Here is a 13,815-nt window from a genome sequence, read left to right as displayed (position 1 = left end):
CCTAGTGAAAGCAGGTCAAGCACAACCTCCTATTGAATTTCTTTTGAGTTTGGTCAAGTTGATCCTCACAAAAAACTATTTTATGTATGGGGCAGAGTTTTACGAGCAAAAGAACGGGACCGCTATGGGCTCGAACATAGCACCCTCCTACGCTAATCTGTATATGGTGACTTTCGAGCAAGTCCACATTTATCCTAGTATGGTCACCATATGCTTTGCTTTTATAGATACATAGAAGATGTATTTATTTTATGGTCTGCCACTGAATCAGAATTCACTTTGATGGTTGAGCAACTTAATGATCTAAATGAGCCAATGGAATTCACTTTTAACATCAAGTGTGATGCCATAGAGTTCCTTGATGGGAAATTGTATAAAGATGGATCGGTGTTGGGGTCCACTTTTTTCAGGAAGGACACTGACCGGAATACCTTCTTATATCAAAGCCGCCAACATCCAGCATCGTTAAAAGAGAGTCTGCCAATATCGCAATTCTTGCGTGTTTTGAGGATCATTTCTTCCACCGCTAATGCTAATAAGCAGATAGAAGAGATGCGAGGACGATTCCTGGAATCTTCCTCACATTTCAACCTTCATGGGTTACTCACCTTTTAATTATATATATATATATATATATATATATATATATATAAAGAAACGGGGGGGGGGGGGATGCAGCACTGCTAGTGTCTTAGTATAAATAACTGTACACTGATACCAGTCGTATAAGCAACGTTTCAAAGCCTTTATTACTGCTTTTTCATCAGGCAAAGCTTATACGACTGGTATCAGTATACAGTTATTTATACTAAGATGCTAGGAGTGCTGCACCACCTCCGTTTCTTTCTACGTGTGATTTATTGTGCGGGCACCCCGGCGCACAGAGACGCCTAAGAAGGAGAGCTGGATCCCCCTGTCTGGTATATATATATATATATATATATATATATACACACACACACACACACAGGCAAAGGGACCGGCTCTCCACTTCTGAACAAAATGTGGACCTGGGTGCCCTCCCGGGGACGAATCCTCATACAAGCAGGGGGTGTGGGTGGCACTCCACGAATTTTAACAAAAGGGCCTTAAACAGGTAACACTTTTATTTCAAATAATAAAAAGTTAAATAAATATAAGTGTTACCTGTTTAAGGTCCATTTGTTAAAATCCGTGGAGTGCCACCCGCACCCCCTGCTTTTATATGTATATTACGCAATGAGGGGTCCTATTACCTCAGCAGTACAGATGGTGTAATGGTTAGCATTACTGCCTCACAGCGCTGAGGTCATGGGTTCGATTCCCATTATGGCTCTAACTGTGCGGAGTTTGTATATTCTCCCAGTGCTTGTGTGGGTTTCCTCCGGGTACTCCGGTTTCCTCCCACAATCCAAAAATATACTGGTAGGTGAATTGGCTCCCAACAAAAGTAACCCTAGAATGTCTGTGTGTGCGTGTACATGTGGTAGGGAATATAGGGGCAAATGTATTAAGCCTTAACAAGAGATAAATGCAAGGGTGATAAAGAGAGATAAACGTCCAGCCAATCACATCCTAACTGCCATATTACAGGCTGTGTTTGAAAAAAGTCAGTAAGGAGCTGATTGGCTGGATGTTTATCTCTCATTATCACTCTTGCATGTATCTCTTGTTAAGGCTTAATACACTGATTGTAAGCTCCACTGGGGCATGGACTGATGTGAATGTTCAAATATTCTCTGCACAGTGCTGTAGAATATGTGTGCGCTATATAAGAAACTGTTAATAAATACATTTATCGAACCACCCTCGTAGATTGATTTCAAATCGATAAAAATCCATGAATATCAATGGAAATATATCCCTAAACTGGACCGTTTCCTTTTTCGTGTCATAATTCCCAATTTAATAAATCATGTCACTTTGAGAATCGTTAGACTTAAGCTATAAATGGGTCAGATAATTGGTTGGAGATAAGTACCTGGACCGTTGACGGTAGCCCTGATGGTATAGCCCGAAAGCGATTGCGGTCAAGGCGCAAATAAATGAGCCTCTTTAAGGGCTTGAACGTCAGAGGGGAAACATTTCCGTCATGGAACCCATTGTTCTCCATCTCCAGAGTAAGCAGGTTGCTCAGGCCTAGGGGAAGACAAAATGTGTTATTAATGTCAACTTCACAAGCACAAATGGGCAATAAATGCCTCAGAAATTGATGGGTATTTTTATGATTCAATTGGGTCAGGAACATGTATCCAATAGGATTTTTTTTTTCTTTTTGTATTTCATATGTATCAAAGAGGTGTGGATTATTAGGTAGACAGGGGGAAATTTACTAAGATGGGAGTTCTATTTTAAATGGGATGTTGCTATGGGCAACCAATCAGATACTATCTATTATCTTATAGAAGGTGCTAAATAAATATGTAGATTCTGATTGGTTGCCCATGGCAACATCACTTGTAAAATAGAAATCTAATCTTAGTTAATGGTGAATAGGTCAACCCCGAAAATTTTGACATGGTCAAAAGGTTGACAGGGTCAAAAAGGCCGACATGAAAAAGACAAATGAAAATGTCAACATGAGTTTTTCCAAAAATTGTTGGTGTCAATGACGAAAGCTGTCGACATATACACCCAATTGGTGTAACGCCTACCTTTGCCTGGCAAGCAAAGCTTAGTGCTCCCTCTATGCCATCATGGATGTGAAGCCAGAACAAGCCGTGTCATGTGTCTAACTTTTTCATGTCGAAATCTTGACCCTGTCGACCTATTGCATGTCGACATTTTTACCTTGTCGAAATATTGCATGTTGACCATTTGGGGTAGACCTATGGACTGTCTATCTAGATACTATGGGCCAAATGTAATAGGGAGCGAGATGTACTAAGACTTGAAAAGTGATAAAATGGAGAGTGATAAACCGCCAACCAATCAGCTCCTATCTGTCATTTTACAAACCCAGCCTGTGACATGTCAGTAAGGAGCTGATTGGCTGGCGGTTTATCGCTTTCCATTTTATCACTTTTAAAGCTTAGTACATCAGGATCAGGATGTGAGAATCAGAAAGAGAGATGTTGGGAGAGTTTTCCCATTTTTTAAAGCGGCAATCAATTACATGGCAAAATCAACCGGGTTTTCAGTGTAAATGATTGCCGCTTTAAAAAATGGGAAACTCTCCCAAAATCTCTCACTTTCTGATTCTCACACCCTATTACATTCAGTCCTAGATCTATCAACTGAGACTAGTTTATATTTCCCTGGCGGCTGCTCCGCTCTGTTCATAAATATGCATTTCACAAAAAGGGTGTTACAACCAATGTAGCCGCGCGTGCACTCTCCGCCCTTGTGTGCGTATAACTGTTCCGACACTTTGTAGAACATGTGCTGTATGCTCAAATCCTCAAAGCCCGCCCTAGTGCCCGCTTGTGTCCTACGCAGTAATGACCCATACACACCATACGACTGCAGCAATCCGCAAGTGAATACACACTTGCTGATACCAGCCGTGTGTGTGCGTGTGTGTAGGGGGGCATGAAGCATATACGGACGACATGGCAGGTCATTAGAGACCCGGGGAAGAGCGCATCAGTCATTGCGCAAAGCGTACATACTGGCAATATTATGGACAATATCGCGTAGTAGGGCAAAAAATGAGCGATATCGTTCATTGCATTACACCTTAAGGCCCATTATGTCCAGTAACTGAAACACACACTTATCTGCCATCTGCTGGCCAGTGGTGGTTCTGCAGAGGGTTTGAAATGATCTAAACCTTGTAAAGAATATTGTATATGGTATTTTAAAGTATGGCCTGTATTCTTTAACTCTTCTCTGGGTGTCAGATTAGCAATGCTTACTGTATACCAGGCTTGCCTACCCTCTCGGAATGGCTGGGAGCCTCCCGAAAATCAGGTTCTTCTCCCGGTCCCCCGGGAAGGTGGGCAAATCTCCCGCTTTCTGGTGATAGCCCCCGCTCCCCCCTTGCCCGCTGGTTTAATTACTGTCAATCGTGAGTCCGCAGTGAGGGGGCGAGGCTTAAATGACGCGATTGTGGCATTTCGCGCCATTTAAGCCCTGCCCCCTCTCTGCGGCCTGTGAATCACAGTGTTTTCGGTATGGGGCGGGGCCAAGTGATGTCAGCCTTGCCCCTGCCCCCCTGAGGTGTTGCCTCTCTAGGCTTCTCCTGGAGGGGTGAAATCTAAAGTAGGCAAGAATGCTGATAAGTTGATTCAGTAGTGTAACAATAGCCCCGCAGACTCCGTCGTGGCGGGGAGGCGCTAAGTAAATGTTGGTGCCAGGGGTCTGCGGGGCTATCGCTGAACTGCTGCTGCCTGCCGGGACCTGCAGATCTACTTGCCTCCTGTCCTGACTCCCGGCGCTCCTCCTACTGCTGCTAATGAAAAATAGCCCTAACAAAATGTCTGCCCCCTTACAGCAGACAGGTTTGAGGATGCTGGATGAGGCGGTCTCCTCTAGGCAAGTAGATGGGTAAGTGAGGGTAAACTTTCCTGGGGGTGGGGGGTGGGGGTGGTGGTGATGAGGGGGTTGGGAGGCGTTGCCAACATTTTCTGACAGGGAGGGTGATGAGGGAGTTCGGGGCCGCGGCCAAAATATTCCAGCAGAGGGGTGCATATCTTGTGGGGGGTGGCCAGCTGGGGCTAGGTAGTTGCGTGACAATGCCACCGCAGCCCAAGCGGTCTCTGCAGGTTCTGTGGCAGAGACAGATGCTAGAGCTGAAAATCGATTTGCATACACACTGAGCGGTTTTCACCTATCCAAGTGATTTTCCCAGGACTGGACAGCTTTCCATAACAGAATGCTATGGAAAGCTGTCCCCCCCCGCTGCTCATCTGCTGGTAACACCAGCAGATGAGCAGCGGCGGCCGGCGATGATACGGGAGAGCGTATCAGCACTCACCGCTCATTCCCGGGGTCAAACAGTAAAAAAAAGCTGATTTAACCTTAAAATCGCCCAGTGGGACTTGCTGTGAAAGGGGAGGGTTAGGGGAAGGGCAGGGGGAGGGGCAAAGTCCTTTAGCCCACTTGGTGATTTGCACACAGACCACTTTACAATCACCTTCTCGCGCTCTGTAAATCACATTGGGCCTTATTGAGATCTGATTGCAGTACAAATTTGTGCTCAAAATGGGCAAAACCATGTGCACTGCAGGTGCATCCATCTGATGGGGATGCGCAAGCGTCTTACTCGCTCGCGCATTCCTGCGAGCAAGGTGGCGGGGAGCGGCTTTCTTTCCTGTCTGTCTCCGCTTCAGGGAGACGGGCAGGGGATCGGGGGGAGCCATAGGTGCTGATTCTGTGGGTGCTCAAGGGCCAGAGCACCCACGGAAATTGATGAGCACTCACGGGCCCGAGTCCCACTGCTGGGCCGCCACATTATCTTGCTAATTTGCGGCTGCAGCACCCACATCGCCAGACCGCCACCTGGGAAACAGTATGCCGGGAAGAGTGTATTCTGTCCGCGGAGTACCTGCACTGTGGGGGCATTTATGTACCTGCACTGTGGGGCATTTATGAACCTGCACTGTGGGACATTTATGTACCTGCACTGTGGGGGGCATTTATGTATGTGGAATTCTGTTGCCTTAATTTGAATATTGGAGACAACTGTGCTCCATAACATAAATTGGTATTATTTTGTGGCCACACCCCTTCCCCATGAAGCCACTCCTCTATATTTTTGGCTTGAGCACCCACCAGCAAAAACATAAATCGTCACCTATGGGGGGAGCTATGCGCAGGCGGAGGAGAAGAGCGGGTTGGAGGGCTGCTACAGCCTCCGACAGAACGGGGTGCGCGAGCATCTCATGCGTGCGCGCCCCCTTCTGACGGCTGGCGGCGAGTGGCTAATGGTGATAGAATCGCCAGGATCAGCTCGAATGAGAGCTGCTCCATCTGTAAGTTATCATGTTATGGGGCGCATTTATCAAGATCGCATTTACAATGCGATCTGGGCGGAATATTACATCACAATCACATCACCCGAATGTATCAAGTTTGAGGGCGCAGGGACAGGGCTCCGAAAGGAGCCCATCCCTGCGAAGCCCTTACACAGAAGCTGGGGGGTCTGCGCATGCGCGGTTATGCGCTGACCCCCCCGCGACCCCGCTGACCGCACTGCCGCTCGGGCAGTGCGATATGTAGCCATAGGCTACAACGGGCTATCGCCACATTAGAATGGCAATAGCCCAGAGGTGCGATGCCGAGCTGCCCGATGTTGATACATCGGGCAGCTTTGCATCCCCCATAGAAACCTATGGGGGATGCGGCCGGCAGCGGTGCAAGGGAGATCGCAATAGGGATCGGAGATTCCTGCTGCGGTCCCCTTTAATACATTTAGGTGTTTTCGGGGATTTAGCCGCAAATATTGAAAATGCCCAGCTGTACCTCTAATGACTTTACCTCTCTTGCTGTTCCATTGAGAGTAGGTGTCCCTGATTATTTTATTCTTGGCCCTCTTCTCTATCTCTACATGTCCTCTCTGGGTGAACTTATTTGCTCACTCGACTTCCACTATGCCGAAAATACAAAAATCTACCCCTCCTTTCCTGATCGTTCTCCTTCCATCCTAACTCATATCTCCAACTGTCTCTCTGCTGTCTACTCTTGGATGACCCAGCGCTTTTTTAGACTTAAAATATCAAACACTAAGCTGACCTCTTCCGACCCTCCTGCATAAAACCTAACCATCTCTCATCATAACCTGTTTATGCTCACCTCTCCCCCTTCTGTGTTACCCCTGTCTGTCTAACCCTCCCCTTTAGAATGTAAGCTCTCACGAGCAGGGCCCTCTCTCCTCATGTGCCTTTCTTAGAATATATACATCTCTGCCACCCTGATAATTGCTTCAGTGTCCTGTCCCCTGATGTAACTATCTGTATTAACCATGTACTTGTCCTAAACTGTCTTGTAATGTAATTTTGTTTTGTGTTTGCTCATAACTATGCTCTGTAAAGCGCTGCGGAATTTGTATGCGCTATATAAGAAACTGTTAATAAATAAATAATAAATGGGCCCCACTGTCTGCATGAGGCACCACCCCATGTTGCTTTCAGGCCTTCATCAGAGGAGGAGACAGAAGACATACAGCATGTGCTCCCGCTGAAAGCAGCATCTAGAACACTGTAGTATATGCTGTAATGTATTATGTGTACACAGCCTATTTCATCATAACGTTTCTGCATATTATTAAAACAACTCTAAACTCGGCCCTGGAACCTCTTCAACCCAGTCTGGAACTTGAGAAGCACATGGGGCCACAGTGTACGTGATAAATAACCATGATATCTGACAAGTGGGTTGCAAGGCGTTCAATAACATTGCACAATCGGGGCAATGACGAATCAGATTACTCACAAGCAGAACAGATCACATGAGTGTAGTGTGTGACTTTCTCTGCATTGTTTGATTGTTTGATTCATTTCATCAATTAAAACAGTAGCCAAAAAAGTATCCCCTCTATTTAAACAGTGGGTGAGATTTAATAGGATGAGAGTTTCATCCTATTAAATTTCATCCTATCAATAGAATCTCCAGGTTTTTTTAAAGCGGCAATCATTTACACTTCAAAATCAAACTGGTTATGCAGTGTAAATGATTGCCGCTTTAAAAGAAAACCTGGAGATTTCTCACCAAATCTCTCACTTTCTGAATCTCTCATCCTATTAAATCTCACCCAGTATGTCTAACCAGTGTCCATATCAATGAATCTAGTTATCGCTAACTAGTAGCTGGTTCATTAACTATATTGTAGGTTTGTTGCTTGTATGCTAACTGCTGGATATGACCGCTATGTCGACACTGTGAAGGTCGACATACTTTATATCAGCTACTAAAGGTTGACATGCCTTAAGTCGACACATGGAATAGGTCGACATGACTAAGGTCGACAGGGTTGGAAGGTCTACACAAGCATTAGGTTGACAATGGGAAAGTCGACCCCATAACTCTATTAGGCCATGCCCCCAAAATTTTAAGGGGAGAATGAAAAAACCCTCTAAAGTCGAGGGGGGGGGGGTATTATCTCCCCACCCCTTCAGCAGCAGCAGCAGCACAACATGACCTCTCACGCTGTCAGTGAGACACTCATGCTGAGCACATGCAGTACAAGTGTGCTGCCGCTGCCGCCTGGGTGGGATGGAGGGGGAGGGGGTCAGACCAAGGCCCACGCTGGTCCTCTCCAGCAAGCCTGGGTCGGGGTAATTAGTACCCGATCCCCCCCCTCTCGGCGGCCCTGAGTGGTACTGCCCAGAGGCGTTACTAATATTGTGGCGCCCCCCCGCCAAAAAATTACCTTACCCCTCCACTTGCCGCCGCCGCTGGCCCCGCATTCAGTCCGGCACCGCTGATAGCCTCCGGGCAGTCTCCTGCAGTAATGAAAAATGACACGACAAAATGGCTGCCCCCGTACAGCAGACAGTTTTTTTAGGGATGTTAGAGGAGGCGGCGGCCTCCTCTAGCATCCTTAAAAACTGTCTGCTATTAGGGGGCAGCCATTTTGTCGTGTCATTTTTCATTACTGCAGAAGACGGAGCCCGGATGCTATCTGCGGTGCCGGACTGAATGCGGTGGCGGCGGCATGCGGAGGGGTAAGGGGGGGTCTGACCAGAGTGCTCGGGCACCGGGGGCGCCCCGCTGGCGCTTGCTCCCCCAAGCAGCTGCGGTGGCTGCCTTACGGTAGCTACGCCTCTGGTACTGCCGTTACGTCCAGTGGTAATGCCGTTAAGTCCAGTGGGACAGCCGTTAAGTCCAGTGGGACAGCCGTTAAGCCCAGTGGGACAGCCGTTAAGCCCAGTGGGACAGCCGTTAATTAAAGTGGTACTGCCAGTAAGTCCAGTACTGCCATTAAGTCCAGTGGGACAGCCGTATAAGTCCAGTGGTACTGCCGTTAAGTCCAGTTCTGACGATAAGTCCAGTGGGACAGCCATATAAGTCCAGTGTTACTGCCGTATAAGTCCAGTGTGTCGAAGTCGAGTTACATTCATACCACAATAGAATGGTCTGGCCGCCATCTTGGTTCGCAGAGTTACATAAATGGAGTATAGGAATCAGGTGAAATAATAATGTGAACCCCGTGCGCAGCCATACTACTACACATAAATTCATATTCCACACTTACATACAAATAAAATATAGATAAATGGTTTTAATCTGCAGCACATAGTTTAAACGGTAAAACACGATCTTTCTTGTACATATTTCGCATCTATGTGTTCCGTCTCTCATGCGCAGCGCTCCGGTTCTGGTTAGAAGTTCACATCTTGTAACAGCCAGAAGTTATGGAACAATTACATATTTAATTGTTATTTTGCCACAAGGACAGTGTAACCAGAAGATCTGGATGTAACTGGTTTCTCAGCTGAGATGAGCTGTGACCCCTATAACGATGCCTTAAGACAAAGGGCCTTATTCTAGTTAACTCTTTCTGACAAAGTCCTTCTTAGATGGACAAAACCATGTGCACTGCAGGGGGGAAGATGTAAAGTGTGCAGAGAGAATTAGATTTGGGTGAGTTATTTTGTTTATGTGCAGGGAAAATACTGACTGCTTTAATTATACACTGCAATATACATCTCACTTTGAAGTAAAACCCCACCCAAATCTAATTCTCTCTGCACAAGTTACATCTGCCCCACCTGCAGTGCACATGGTTTGGTCCATTTCAGAAGAATTTTGTCAGAAAGAGTGAACTAGAATAAGGCCCAAAGAGACCTAGGTGCATTCTCCTGCACCAATCCAAGAGAAGCGACATCCGATCTTCTGACCAATGATGACCCTCACTACCCCCCTCTACCTGGACACTATAAGAGGTCAAGCACGACCTAAACTCAATCTCACTGTTACTCCTCTTCCTCCCTAGACTGTATTCTGGACAGAATATAGTGAGCTTGGACCGGGTTGCGCCAGCGCTATTGATGAGATGGTAACATTTGCATTCCTGTATGTATATTTTGTAGAGTGTCTGATTGCTTTTATATCTGTTGTTTTTCCCTTAGTAGTTTAGAACATATTTTGTATTGCGTAACAGACTGTATACCTTGTTATTTGTTTCTATATCTCTGTAACCCCATGTTGTCCGTTAGGGACTGAAATATATGGTACCGGGACTTTATCCCCTTATTCCAGACATTTATATCGAGTCTTGGCTTTTATTCGCAATAAACGGAAAGGTTTATAAGGAATTAATACCTGATTTTGTACTTGCATTTGAGTACTAAGTACTGCGAAAAGATACCACTTTAATGGTATAGGTATAACGTGTTTTATACACGGACAAGGTTCTCTATGCTGCGTTACGCTTTGTTCGCACGTAGCTAGGAATAAAAGGTTATAGGTTTACCGACACAGTACGTAAACTGCGCACTTCACTAATTATCTATTGGTTTGATCATATATGGGAATTGATAAGTGGTACTGCTGTTAAATCCAGTGGGACAGTGGTATAAGTTGAGTGGTATTGCCGTTAAATCGAGTGGTACTGCCGTAAAGTTCAGTGGTACGCCCGCTAAGTCCAGTGGGACAGCCATATAAGTCCAGTGGTACTGCCGTTAAGTCCAGTGTTAAAGCCATATAAGTCCAGTGGGACAGCCGTATAAGTCCAGTGGGACAGCCGTATAAGTCCAGTGGTACTGCCATATAAATCCATTGGTACTGCCGTTAAGTCCAGTGGGACAGCCATATAAGTCCAGTGGTACTGCCGTTAAGTGCATTGGTACTGCCATTAAGTTCATTGGTACTGCCATTAAGTTCATTGGTACTGCCGTTAAGTCCAGTGGGACAGCCGTATAAGTCCAGTGGGACAGCCGTTAAGTCCAGTGAGACAGCCATATAAGCCAAGTGGTACTGCCATTAAGTCCAGTGGTACTGCCGTGAAGTCCAGTACTGCCATTAAGTCCAGTGGGACAGCTGTATAAGTCCAGTGGTACTGCCATTAAGTCCAGTGGTACTGCCGTGAAATCCAGTACTGCTGTTAAGTCCAGTGGTACAGCCGATAGCAGTATAAGTCCAGTAACAGTCCAGTGGTACAGCCGACAGCAGTATAAGTCCAGTAACAGTCCAGTGGTACTGTCATTAAGTCCAGTACTGCTGTTAGGTCCAGTACTGCCGTTAAGTTCAGTGTTACAGCCGACAGCAGTATAAGTCCAGTGACAGTCCAGTGTACATGCTCATTTTTGCAGGCTTTGCTGTGTGTGGGCTGGGTACACTATCCTGTGCCGCCCGCATATAATAAATAACCCCAAAATAAAAGGGTTATTTTAATCTGTATAATTTTTTCCGCCTTTGCTGTGTGTGTTTAAGCCGAGTACACTCTCCTGTGCCGCCCGCATATAATAATTTTTAAATAACCCCAAAATAAAAGGGTTATTTTAAATCCATATATTTTTTTTCAGGCTTTGCCAAGTGTGTGGGAGCCGGGTACACTCTCCTGTGCTGCCCACATATAATAACTGGTATCCGGACTGATCATAGACTGACTCATGATAGACACTCATATGGTCGACCGCTAATTGTCAACATTCAAAAAGTCGACATGGTCAAAAGGTAGACAGTCAAATGGTCGACAGGGTCTACTGGTCGACATGGTCAAAAGGTCAACATGGAAAAGGTCAACATGAAAAAGGTAGACATGCATTTTTTTACAAAATTTTCAGCCGACATGTGCCGACAGGCGGTATTTCATGCCCTACCATCCACTATGGCATGGAGGGAGAAAAAAATAGTGTGCCGAGATCAGTGAGCCCTGCGAGGGGACGCGGTACACTTAGACTGTCCATGTCGACATAGACACCCAAAAACATTAAAAAATTTTAACCATGTCGATCTTTAGACCCTGTGGACCTTGTGACATAGAACATGAAATGCCATCAATGTCATCTGCCAAGGCCGATGCCCAATGGCATGTCAAAATCAAAATGCCAAAGTTTAGTAACTTGAAGAAAAAAATCAATGTAAATTTCTTGAGGAGAAACATAAGCTTGCCAATATGCCATGTACGACACTGAGTGGTAAGGAAAGACTAAGGCCTGTGTTAATGACTATGGTTGAGCTTCACACGAGGATCAAAGTTCTCCTCCCTCCCCCCCTCCCCCCGCTACAAATTTTAAGAGAGTTGGGGGGATTTAATACCCCTCTTAAGCTGTCATCAAAAACACAGCAAACAACTGTGCCTTCTAAAGACATGGGGGAATTTACTAAGATGTGTATGGGCAACCAATCAGAATCTACTTCTTATTTATTTAGCTGGGCAACACCGGCCCTCCAGATGTTGATGAACTACACATCCCAGCATGCCTTGCATCAGTTTCAGCATGGCCACATAGCAAAACTAATGCAAAGCATCCTGGGATGTTTAGTTCACTAACATCTTGGGGGCCGGTGTTGCCCAGCCCTGCTCTAGAAGATAGTAGACATAATCTGATTGGTTGCCCATAGCAACATCACATGTGAAGTAGAATACACATCTTAGTAAATTTCCACAATGGTATCCCAAATCCCCAAGGAGAGTCCAAGAGTGTTGGTGGTTGCGATGCCCTCTGCATATGCTGGAAGGATCACCCACAGTCCAGTTCCTGATTTTGATATTGAAGGTGTCAATGTTGTACACCAGGAGGAGGATATTGATGTAGCTGGTGCTGAGGAGGAAGTTGATGAGGAGGAGGATGCTGCTAATGGTAATGTGGTTGGCTTAAATGAGGCACCGGGCGAGACAGTTGTTGTCCGTGGGATGCAAAAGGCCGTCGCCATGCCTGGGCAGAAGACCAAAAAATATCCACTTCTTTGATCTGGAATTGTTTTTATCCAGATCTAGACAACAATTGTCTCCCTATGTAGGTATCTAGCAGTGCAATAAGCAGGGGTAAGGCCATTGGCCTCCTAGCGACATCCTCACTTATACGTCACCTGAAGTTTGTTCATACAAGTCACTCTTTTGTACTTGTGTATTATCTGTGCGCCCGATATAGCGCATCGCATGCCACTAATTAAGGCATGCGATGCGATGGGACCCGATTTGAGGCTTTTCTGGGGCTGAGTGTACAATTTTAATATCGCGTTGCATCGCATGCCATTATAATGGCATGCGATGCGACGCGATTATACCCGATATTACATTGTACAGGCACCCTGATGCCTGATTCCAATGTTAAATGCACCCCCAGACCCGATTTTTAATTGTACACCCACCCTGATGGTTGATTACTATGTGAAATGCCCCTCACCATTGTTAACGCCACCCCAGTATCAACGCGAACACGAAGCGTGTCGAGCGCAGCGAGCCCCGCGAGGGGACACGGAATATGTGTGAAGTAGTCCACGTCCCCTCGCGGGGGCACGCTGCGCTCGCCATGCTTCGGGCTCGGTGGCTCGCCACACTATATAAAATCAACTCCACGCCGAAGTGGATAGTGGGGGGTATGAAAAGGTCGGAAGACCCGTTCCGCCGCCCCGCGCGGGCTCGCTGCGCCCGCCACGCTTTGGGTTGCCGTTGATAGTGGGGTGGCGCTAACAATGGGAGGGGAGGTCATTTAACATAGTAATTACCCATCAGGGTGGGTGTACAATAAAAAATCAGGTCTGGGGGGGCATTTAACATAGGAATCAGGCACCTGGGTGACTGTCCAATTAAAAATCAGGTCCAATCGCGTCGCATCGCATGCGATATGATTGCATGTGATGCAATGCGACGCGATTTTTTGCCCTGCGATGAAAAAATCTGGTGCCCAGATAATACACAAGTACCCACTCATTACTTCAGAAACTGTTGTTAGGACCGTAAGCTGTCCAGGGCAGGGGCGGGCTGGGCCGGGGGGCAGGGTGCCA

The 13,815-nt window shown here is 46.4% G+C and overlaps 1 protein-coding gene across 3 annotated transcripts in view; it reads right to left on the bottom strand.

The window, feature by feature from the left end:
• LOC146035326 (extracellular matrix protein 2-like) overlaps positions 1–13,815 on the bottom strand; it is a 90,968-nt gene that overhangs the window by 23,061 nt on the left and 54,092 nt on the right. For all 3 annotated transcript variants that reach the window (XM_083158697.1, XM_083158695.1, XM_083158696.1), the window contains exon 7: positions 1,961–2,118. In XM_083158697.1, the coding sequence (XP_083014823.1) occupies positions 1,961–2,118 (158 nt within the window). The remainder of the gene's footprint in view (positions 1–1,960; positions 2,119–13,815) is intronic.

The sequence above is a fragment of the Crinia signifera genome, chromosome 9, assembly GCF_055691185.1.
Source record: "Crinia signifera chromosome 9, ASM5569118v1, whole genome shotgun sequence".
Taxonomy (NCBI): Eukaryota; Metazoa; Chordata; class Amphibia; order Anura; family Myobatrachidae; genus Crinia; species Crinia signifera.
The sequence above is the reverse complement of the archived record's forward strand: the minus strand, read 5'-3'. Positions and strand labels throughout refer to the sequence as shown.